The sequence below is a fragment of the Balaenoptera ricei genome, chromosome 20, assembly GCF_028023285.1.
Source record: "Balaenoptera ricei isolate mBalRic1 chromosome 20, mBalRic1.hap2, whole genome shotgun sequence".
Lineage (NCBI taxonomy): Eukaryota > Metazoa > Chordata > Mammalia > Artiodactyla > Balaenopteridae > Balaenoptera > Balaenoptera ricei.
In genome coordinates this window covers 48,388,820-48,399,797 of record NC_082658.1, presented here as the reverse complement: position 1 = coordinate 48,399,797, position 10,978 = coordinate 48,388,820, and the positions used below count along the sequence as shown (strand labels likewise).

General features: G+C 43.6%; 1 protein-coding gene across 1 annotated transcript; it reads right to left on the bottom strand.

Moving 5' to 3' along the window:
* Positions 1-2,301: 2,301 nt before the first annotated feature.
* Positions 2,302-9,110, bottom strand: CRYBA1 (crystallin beta A1). The gene is made up of 6 exons (XM_059907509.1): positions 9,080-9,110; positions 7,253-7,317; positions 6,122-6,240; positions 4,718-4,859; positions 2,721-2,863; positions 2,302-2,449 (listed from the first exon to the last, which is right to left on the bottom strand). Exons 1-6 carry the CDS (start codon positions 9,108-9,110, stop codon positions 2,302-2,304), a joined length of 648 nt encoding a protein of 215 aa, XP_059763492.1.
* Between the last annotated feature and the right edge of the window lie 1,868 nt (positions 9,111-10,978).

Genomic DNA, 10,978 nt, shown 5'->3' with positions numbered 1-10,978 from the left:
GAAAGTTTAATTTGTGTGTCATTACCAAAAGTGACCTATCCTTATTACTTTGCTGCTCTTAGCTTTACCATGTTTAGAAACATGGCTCAAAGTTAGAGTTCTGGGCTAGCTCATCAGTGGAACTAGAAGAGAGGAAAATTGGCACCTATTTTAATAACATAGGTTTAAAATGAGAGCTTGACTCATGTCTACTAAAGGGCTTTTTTTTTAAACAGGGCAGTTTTATCAGCTTTACAAACTGTTGGATACTCTTCAATGAAATTTTCGTTTATTTGATCAAATAGAAATGGGAAGTAATTGAAACTGAAGTGAAGGAAGGACCTTTGCCACATGGAGTTCTGTGACAATTCTATGTTAAACCTCTAAACCTGGTTTAAAGGTAGGATAGCCTTTTTACCTTTGCTTTAACATAAATTTGGTTTACTGAATGAATGACTGACTTGAGATAAGAATCATTCAGTTGTTTAAAGATCAAAGCACAGGTTAAAGATGATGTGTATCTTTTTAAAACTGCCCAAGCTGATTAGAACAAGTTAGAAACTGAGCTGATTTGGTTTAATTGCTGCAGTCTGCATGTACTAAATAGCTTTACTTCACATGTATGTGTACTTAAAGGTTGTGTAGATGTACTGGCCAGGTTTTGTCAAATCATCTTCTAAAAGATTGTTTTATATTCTCTTCCGGACCTTTGTAGAAGAGGCTAATATGTTTCAGTAGAGATAATACTAATGGTATTTTCCCCTTGCTCCTAGATATAAAAGAAATATTTCTGTTTTATAGCTTTTTCCTATGTATAGAAGAATATTACTTCTCTATCATCAAGTGTGCTCTTAATGTATGTTGTCGTCTTTGAAAACACAGCAAAACCCTTCTGTACCTTCACTGAAAGTGACAGTTAAAATCTAAGTCTACTAGTCAAGATGTGAAAGGTGGCCCATAATGCATGGCCTTAAAAGGCATGAATGCAGGAGTATAGCATCATCTTTGATGGCTATGGCTACTCCTCAGCATCTGTCAGTAGTTCACATGTTCAGTCTTAGAACGTTATTGGAGGAGCAAAGTAATTTCTGTGTCTTGTGTGCATCAGCACTTAGGAGCTGAGTTACCTCTTAATCTGGGGGAAAGGACAATTAATGGGCTACAATTAGGTTAGAGGATTTTTTCCCTTCCATCTCCCGATTTAAAAAATGTTTTTTTTCAGTGTTTGTTTTGCCCAGTCAGAATGATAGGCCTTTTCTAGATACAAGAACAGTGGCCAGAAATTTACCCTTTTGCTAAATGCTTAGGTATTTGCCATAGCTGTTTCTGATGTCATGGATTCTGAGGAAGCGTCAGTTACGTGATGATCTTCCTTTATTGGTGTCTTACTTCATGTTCAGTGTTTTAAAAATACAAATTACAAACACTCTACATCCATACCCAGATTTACTTATTTTATCAGAAAAAAAACTTGAGAAATTTGTAGATCAAATTAAGAGACAATAAGTGTACATTGTTGAATAAAAAATTTTAAAGTTTCTGAGGTGTTTGTGTTATCATCTTTTGTGTGCTTTAATTCAAAAAAACTACTGAAAACTAAGTTATCATGACATTGATAATATTTTTTTCAAAGTGTCAAATGTACAAATAATTTAAGTCTTAAATATAGCATGGTCATAGGTCATGGTTTTTTTTCTAATCATACAGGTTATTAAGGTACTTAAGAATTGGCATGTGTATGGAAAAATCGGTTGTGAGAGCAGCTATCCTGCCTTTTGTCATGACATTGAGCCTTATGTTCTTCCAGTTGAAGTAAGAAACCGAAATTGAGCTAAGCAATTAAGCAATATGGCAATGCATATTTGAGAAGCTTCCTAAGTTTGTTTAGCATTGATTTGTCACAAGTGAAAAAAAGCAGTGCTAACATCAACATTAGAGTCAGGGTTAGAAAAGATGAAAAAACATTTACCAAAAGTGTGTCTGTCACTATATACACTGATACATTTGGGTTATATGCTTTCATGTTCTTTGAAATAGGGAATCATTGTCCTTGGCCAGGTAAGTGACTTGCAAGGACACAAAAGGGAACTTGGGGTTTTATTGAAGCTTGTCTTTTAAGATTCTCAGCCATGTAAATGTGATTTCTATAAAGCATGGTAGTTAATTCAGTCTACAAAGTTGTAGGGTTTTTTTTAATGACATTTATTGTGGATTTCAGCAGCTAACATTTGGAAGCAATATCTGAGCAGAACATAAAATTCATTCTAGATTGCTTAGCAAGGTCTCATGCTTGGGAAATTGTTACTTGGAGCTTTTAATCCACTACTGTTGGATACGGCGAATTGATTGAATCTGGGAAGTCTGGGCATGAGAACCCCACTCTCTCCAGTGTTTATAGTCTCCTCCGTGATGGTCACATTCCAAGATATACTGATAACCACGGTATCCAGGATACTGGTAGCAAACCCAGCTAGAAAAGCCAAAGCAGATTGGATTATTAAAACTAGTTAGGAACCTGGTCAAGACCCCCAAACCTGAGCCTCTTTCCTCAACACAATGATATGGAAGGCTTTTAGGCTTAGAAAACAAGAGCCATCCTAAATACGCCAGGCACCATTTGTGAGCAGATACCTACAGCCAGCTGAAAATTAACCTTGATTATGAAAAAAGGTATGAGAGTAGTCAACCTAAATCCTTCCATAGAGGAATGTCTGGGGGAGGAAAAACTGAGATGCACTCACGCTCCACATTGTATCTTCATGGAACCAACTTCCTTGTTGGGCCAACCCATGGCTTGCAAGGAGGGGTAGTCATCACAGATTTCCCATTGGCGTCCAATAAAGTTTTCTTTCTCAAAGATGGTAATCTTAGACTCCTTATGATTCTGTAATGCAGAAAAAAATTTTTTTTTAAGTTTAGTACCAGTGTTAAGGCTGTCATTGTAATTCTTTACCACATTTATCAAACTCAAAACTCTCCTGGTTTACAGGAGGAAGTACATGATCGTTAATTGTAAAAATATTTCAGGCAATACAGAGATTTTAAAAATTGGGTAATCCTGTTTAATCCAATTTAATACAATAACATTTAAGTTTTTTTTTTTTTAAAGGTCTTTTATTTATTTTTGGCTGCGTTGGGTCTTCGTTGCTGCGCGCCGGCTTTCTCTAGTTGCGGCGAGTGGGGGCTACCCTTCGTTGCGGTGCGCGGGCTTCTCATTGCAGTGGCTTCTCGTTGCGGAGCACAGGCTCTAGGCACGCGGGCTTCAGTAGTGTGGCACGTGGGCTCAGTAGTTGTGGCACGTGGGCTCAGTAGTTGTGGCTTGCGGGCTGTAGAGCGCAGGCTCAGTAGTAGTGGCGCACGGGCTTAGTTGCTCCGCGGCATGTGGGGTCTTCCTGGACCAGGGCTCGAACCCATGTCCCCTGCATTGGCAGGTGGATTCTTAACCACTGCGCCACCAGGGAAGTCCCAATACCATAACATTTAAAATGTACAAATAACTGATATACTTTGGAACAACGAAAGACCAATGAAAGAAAATTATGACAGCAGGAAAAATATTTGAAACACATAGGCAACCAAAGGATTAATTGTAATGTGGAAAAGATCCCACAAATTGATAGGAAAAGTAAGTCCATGTGTGCCTAAGTGTTTGTGTGTGTGCATGGCATTGGAAACAATGTAAATGTCCAGTAGGGGATATGAAGACTACACAAGCATTAAGAAGGCAGAGACTAACCTTTATGAAGTTCAGAAGCAGCCAAAACTAGCCTTAGTGATAGCAAGTGGAAAGGAGCAATTGATTGGAAAGGGACACAAGGTAATTTTATGGGGCAATGGAATTGTTCTCTATCTGATTAGGGTGTTGGTTATGTGGGTGTACATGTTTTTCAAAACTCATAAGAATATACACTTAGGATTTGTGCATTTTACTATGTGTAAATTATATCAATACATTAGAGGGAAAAAATCAGAGTTAAAGTGAGATGAAAACATCCAGATAGGGAAATACCTTTTAGTTCTAGAGCTGTTTAGTTTACCATTTCCACTACTTGAATTTTGGTAGGACTTTAAACTAAGATGAGATCATTAACAGCTAAAATCATGAGAAAATCACATGATATAGATGAACATTTGAAAAGGTTTTAGCCTAGCCTTACTCCCAATGTAGGGATCATTTTTCAACACACTCCTCAAGGTCATCCTGCTTCTGCTTGAATTCTCCAAAAGACTAAAAGCATCCCATTCTGATGCATGATTGAATAATGCTTAGTGTTAGAAACAAGAAAGTTAGGAATCAAAGATAAGAGGTGCTGGAGCTCTTGCCTACTTCTTCAGTCATCCCACTGTACTAAAGGGTTACTTCAGCATTTCCCTGTTTCTAGGTAAAATGCTACACAGATTGAAATTTAACTGGCCCAGGATTTACTTTTATTACATGGTAAGTGCTCTCACTAATTATCCTATTGCACTTTTGAAGATCTGGGCTCCTGAGTATCCGCTTCCTGCCACCTATAAGAAGCCCTTACTTTTAGGTTAATAAAAATACCATCTAGGAGAGAAAAAAAGCAAATGGTAAACTTAGAAACTAAGGGAGCAGTGTTTTTCTTTTCTCTTTATACTTTTATCCTTCCTGCCACATTTCAGCATAACTGATGGGAAATAACCTAAATGTCAGTCCATGTGCACCCTCTCTTATCCATCCCCCACATGCACAGAAATGAAAATTTCAGGGACTCACAGCTGAACAGATGGGGCGGAAGGACATGAGGCGCTCAATGTGGTAGGCATTACTCCCGCTCCAGGCATCCCAGCGAGGGTACTCTCCTCTCTCCAGGACAAACTGTTGCCCGCAGAAGCTGGTATGCTCATAACCAATCCAGCTGCCGAAGACAAGTAATGGTGTTTGTTCATGGTGTTCAGGGCTTACATGGCCTCATGGAGAAGGCATCTTTTGTTTTAGATGTTAACAGTGGGGTAAAATATCCAATTAAAGCCATACAAAGTAATACTTTTATCATGAGAGGTGGAGAATGAGCTGGCAGCTGCACTATGTGGGTTTGTAAATATATTTGTTTTGGGATTATCCACTGAAGAGGTGTACTTCACTGGCCTGAGTAATGAGTACTGGCAAAGTCAGTCTAAAATTATATTTCCTTTCGAAGTTACCTTATTCTCTACTTGGAGCTCCAGGTTCAGGATCTAGTGACTGACTATTGCTTTGGCTCCAGCCAAACCTATTGACTTCTTTCTAAGGAAGCAAAGGGATGAACAGGCAGCTGATGAATGACTAGTCTCTTGTTTCCTTGTCACTTTGTAGGTTCTTCTGCATACCTATATATACCTATACCTTATTTATTAAAACACCTCAGATTGATTTTTCACAACCAGGTCTCGGTTACTGATGACACCTTAAAGAATTTTACTTTCAGGGTTGAAGAGCTCAATTTTGGGGGTGAGCAACTTGTGGAAGCCTATCTACATGCACGGCCAGTTCTGCCTAGGCCAAAGTAGAGTCCTTGCCTTTGTGTTTTCAGGCTGATGATCAAGGCCTCAACTAACCTGCCAAGAGTAAGAAGACAAAACAAGAGAGGGTCTTCCTTGCCAAGGAGATTAACCACCACCAAGAAACTCCTGGAAGACTACCTAGGAACTAATATGACTCTCTGGAGTTGAGTTCCGTTTTACATAGAGAAATTAGCTAACAGTGTCTGCTCTGGGACATGAAGGAGGGAAGTTAGCTGTGAAGCTGTAGCTTGATAGTTTCCTCTCTGTTTTCTGTAGGAAAGAAAAACTCAAGGGGCTTGTGGCTATTCTGAGGGAATCCCAGGCAGAAGCCTATGGGCTCCAGAAGCACAGAACTGATTACCATCACTGCCCCACCCCATGGTATATATTTCTTTAATCCCCCCCAAATCTAATACCAAGCCACTAAGAACCTCATGTTCCTTCCAGCTTTGAGTTACTAAATTACGCATGTAGTGACTTTCTTTTTTTTTGCGATTACTTAAGTATGGAGGCTTCTCTCCCAGAAATGATTAGAGTTTGGGGGAACATCTTTCTTCCCTGATCTCCACCTTTATAGTCACATGTCTGAAGGGACCAGAAATAAGGGGCCTGATGTTCTGCGGAGGTCTATACTCACGCGCCACATTCCACCTTGAGAGACCGGACATTGTCAAAACTGCGCTCAGAGACATTTGGGCAGGAGCTGGTGAACTCCATTCTCTTGCCCTGGAAGTTCTCCTGGTCATAGATGGTTATCTGAAATGGGATTAAAATGGGAAAACAGAGCGAGAAAGTGGTACATCAGGAAGAAGAGAGGCCCAGGCCAACATCTTAACCTGTGTTTGGCCCTATGTTTTCCATCACTAGCTGCAGCCCAGGAGGCCTGATGAGGTCTCTTCTAGTGTAGACTGGGTTAAGAAAGGGTTTGAGCTAATAGCACTGGTTGGCGGTGTTCACATGCCCAGTCGGGATGAGGCGTGGGGATTGGTTTCTGATAGGAATTGTCCTCCAGGGATGATAGCTGGCCTAGTGGACATACCAATGATTTGTGGACTCTTACTCCACCATGCTTCCTGCTTAAGTGTGGCCCAGAAGCCAGGAATCTGGGAGACCCAGGGGCTCCCTGTGAATTATTTCTTAGCTTCTCCAGACACATCTGCTATAGAAACCTAAAGAGTAAAGGGAGAGTTGTGATAAACCCCTTTCATACCTTGAACTAGAACTTGGCTCTTGAACCTGGCTAGAGGACAACTCCCAAAGCTGTGAACAGGACTCAAGAGTTGACCCAGTGAGGAAGGTAAGGGTGTTGAGGGAAACTGGCTGAGGATCAGCCACTTCAGGCAGTGGTTACAACCAACCTCACGTTGGGAGTCAGGAGACCATAGTCCAATCATTTATTTGGGATCTGGTGGCAAATCTGTCCTCATTTCTGGGCCCTCAGTTTTTCCATGTCATAATCCACTTGGGCTGCTCTATTTTAAGATGATTTTAGCAGTGTGGAGGAAAATTGACCTAGAAAACTAGGTATCATTTCCCACCCATCATGGGCTTCCGGGGTCATCCTTCTTCTGTCCAAATGGGGCACCCTGAGAGAACCTTCCTGAGACAGCATCTGGATTTTGGGTGAACACTTCCCCTACAAACTGGTGTTTTATTGGTCGGTCACTGTCCCATGGAAAAGCACAGCTCTGGGGCCTGCTCTGAGGTGGTATTATACCCCCTGCCCTGATGGAGTCCTCAATTTTCCACGTGATGGGGATGGGCTTACCTTCCATGGCCCCACAGACCCCGGCATGGGGTTAGTTTGAGCCATCTTGGTGGTTGGAAGGGATTCTGGAAGACAGAACACACACCAATGACATGGCCTCTGGGGTGAGGGAAGAGGAGCACAGGCGAAAGTAAAAGAGGCTTGAAGTCCAGTAAACAGACTTTGGTTGGGATGCTGGCTGTGCCTCTCACTGGCTGAGCCTCAGTTGTTTTCCATCGGTAAAACTTCTATGTGCAGAGTTATTGTAAGGATTAGAAGCAATAACGCAGGTAGAGCACTGAACAGATGCCATGACCACTTGATAAACGTGGCTCTCGTCCTCTTGCCTGCCTCCAGGCACCCACTGCCAGTGGCAGCATCGCCTCAGTCTTACATACCCCAATATAAACCCCTTGGCAACCATCTAGTCCAGACCCTTCATGTTACCAGTGGGTGGTCTCACTGTCACCTGGCTCCTCACAGCCCTCAAACTGACCAGCTGTGCACAGCCATGCACCGTTCCCTCCCTACTTCTCTGCCTTCTAGACCTACCCAGCCTTGGTCTTGCCTCCTGAGACTTTGCTGCTTTCCCCAGCCTATGGTGACTTGCTTTCTTTCCTCATTTCCAGCACTCATCACAGTACTGATCTGTGTTCCTATTGAATACGTCCTGGGTGAACATCTCCATGGCAGGGCCTGGGTCTCCAGAGTGACTGATGTAGCACCATGCTGAGCCCATGTTGGGGTGGTGAGTGTTTGAGGAGGGGGACAGGCGGCATTGAAAGACTTATCGAAGGGAAGTGAGGAAGAAAAGAGGATGATAATAATAGCTAACACTTGGGCTTCCCTGGTGGCGCAGTGGTTGAGAGTCTGCCTGCCAATGCAGGGGACACGGGTTTGAGCCCTGGTCTGGGAGGATCCCACATGCCGCGGAGCGGCTGGGCCCGTGCGCCACGGCTGCTGGGCCTGTGCTCTGGAGACCGTGAGTCACAACTACTGAGCCCGCATGCTGCAACTGCTGAAGCCCACGCGCCTGAAGCCCGTGCTGTGCAGCAGGGGGGACCACTGCAGTGAGAGGCCCGCGCACTGTGGCGGAGAGTGGCCCCCGCTCATCACGACTAGAGGGGGCCCATGCGCAGCAACGAGGACCCAACACAGCCAGAAATAAATAAATAAAATAAATAAATTTATTTTAAAAAAAAATAGCTAACACTTAACAATGGCCCACCCTATGCCAGGCCCTGTCCTATATGCTTTACATGCATTAATGCATTTAATCTTCACAATGAGCCTATGAGGGAAGCACTATCATTATCCCCATTTTACAGATGAGGAGGCTCATAGAGGTGAGGTAGATAGAAAAGATGATAGGAAGAGTAAAGGAGGAAAGGACGGGGGAGAGGGCAAGGAGGGAGGGAAGAAAGAAGACAGGCAGGTGTACATCAGTTTTCTTAACTCAGAACAGCCATTCATGGCTTTTCCCTCTGGCTGGTATTGGCCCAGGGACTGATGCATATAAACTCCGTGGCGTAACTTTCCATTCTGAACCTCTGAACAAGCATTTCCTAGCTCTTGCCCCCCTACCTTCTCCCTATGCCCCAGGAGCCTGTCATTTCTTGGGGCCCCATGCCCCCTCCCAGCCATGGTTGCTAGGGTAGTGGTTATTGTCATGTAAGTGACTCCTCTTGGGGTGGCAAGAGAAGACTACCTCCCCCAGAGTTCCCTAATCTTCTCCAGCCATCTTCAGAGGCTCTGACCACAAGGCAGGAAGACGGGGTCCTCCTTCTGGGCATGTCTCTGCAGAGGAAGGAAAGGAAGGACCAGAGCGCCCCTCAGGGCCTTACTCACCCAGCTCCTGCTGCACAGTCTGGGTCTCCATCTGGTGCCACTTCCTCTATGGCCCTGCTCTTTATAGCCCTGCGGCTGATGCCCTCCGGCGCTGTCAGCACTCTGCTTTCCCTCTGCTTTTGTTCCTCGTGATCCCAGAGCTTTGGTGGCTCAGCCTGCTGGGCGGGCATCCCTCAGGGCTTTGTTTAAACCTGGGATACAGAAATCCAGAGAGGCCCTGCTGCCGTGGGCGAGGCTGGCTGTGCAGGCCTTGGCTGCTGTGGACTTGCTCTCAGAGCAGCTGGGAGGTGAGGACAGGTCTCTGCGTGCGTCCTTGTCCCCTGCTCTTCTCCAGATTCCTTTCCTCTCGCCACCCCAGGACCTTCTAAGACCCCGTGTCGTGACAAACACATCAAGATGCACCTCCCTTCTCATACAGGATATACATTTTGGTTGTTGTTGTTTAAAAATGCAAAGGATTATTACAATTCTGAACTCTGTTTTTAAAAAAATGGTTCAGTGTGTGCTTGGAAATCTTTATTATACCATATTTATATGTATAACTATGTTAGAGTTGAATTCAGTTATGGTCAGCTAGTAGACATGACTCTCTCTGTAGCTATGTTATTAAATATTCATTTTAATTTTGCAGCTTTCTTTTTCAAATTTGGAGCCAATAAATCTTTTGAGGTTTTTAAAAAATATATTGTTTTAGGCCCTTAGCAGTCTCACAGGCCCAAGGTACCCTAACAGGTAAAATGATTTCTCCCTGGAATTTCAGGGCTGTTGGTGAGAATAGTGTGTGGTAATTGGGGGCCTCCCCAGGAGCCCTGAAAGGGAGGATGTGTTGTTCAAGCATCATAGCTACTGTGAGAAGGAGGAGGGTGCCATGGGTGGGGAGGCTCTGAGCCTGGCGGATGTGAGTTCAGATCCCAACTCCCCCTGGGTGGGTGACTGGGCAAGTTATTCAGCTTCTCTCAACCCCCAAAAAGGAGATACTATCTGCCTGACATATCGTAGGTTTATTATTACATATTATCCTACTCTCTTTCTGTTGACAGATCCTGTAGAAAATCTCATAGCAGCTTGGAGAGAGGAAGAAACTTTTCCTAGTAAAGTTCTCCCAATCCCTCTGCTAATCTCTCTGGCCTGTAACTCAGGTTTGTCTGAGCCGCCTTTTCTCAGAACCAAAAATCCAGGGGCTAGTTCTGGTATACACACAAGTATTTGCAGGTCAGGCAGAACATTCCAAATCTACTGGTCTGATGATAAGCATGATGTGCCACCCTAGGACGTTTCTGCTGCTTGATTAACTGATGGCGTCTGGATCGATGGCTGGCGAGAACAGAGTCGCCTTGGGGATCGTGGCCGGCTGGTGGCTGTGCAAGGGCTTAAGGCACCAGTTGTCCATGCTGGTGATTCTTCCTCAACTTTCCTTTACTTTCTCCTCAGAACTGGGGTCTTGGGAAAACACTTATTTGTTCATTTGTTCATTCATTCATTCCTTAACCCCTGGACTGGCTTAGGTACCCCCACCAAGTGCTCTCATGGCACCCTGTACTTACTGATGATTGCATGGATCACACTTAGAAATTGCTTTAGAAACTAGAAATATTGGGCTCCAAGGAGGGAAACTGGGCACTTGGGGTTCGGGTATAGGACAAAACTTTTCGTAGTATATTTTTCTGTACTTTTTGAGTTTTGAACAATGTGGACATATTTCTATCAAAACAAAGTTATTTTTGAAGATAAAGAAACTGATTGCTTAATTATCTGCTTCTCCTGCTAGACGCCATCCTCTATGATGGCCGGGGCTCAGTTTTGTTCATTGTTATATCTTTGGCTCTGGGCAAAACTCTTAGCTCAGTAAATATGTTTTGAATGAATGAACGACATCCAATGATGGGGTTTTGTGACTCT

Coding starts and splice junctions, on each gene's coding strand:
- CRYBA1 (XM_059907509.1), bottom strand. CDS start 9,110: ATGGAGACCCAGACTGTGCAGCAGGAGCTGG. Junction 7,318..9,079: donor GACTGTGCAGCAGGAGCTGG/GTGAGTAAGGCC, acceptor TCTGTCTTCCAG/AATCCCTTCCAACCACCAAG. Junction 2,864..4,717: donor TCCGCCCCATCTGTTCAGCT/GTGAGTCCCTGA, acceptor TCTGCATTACAG/AATCATAAGGAGTCTAAGAT.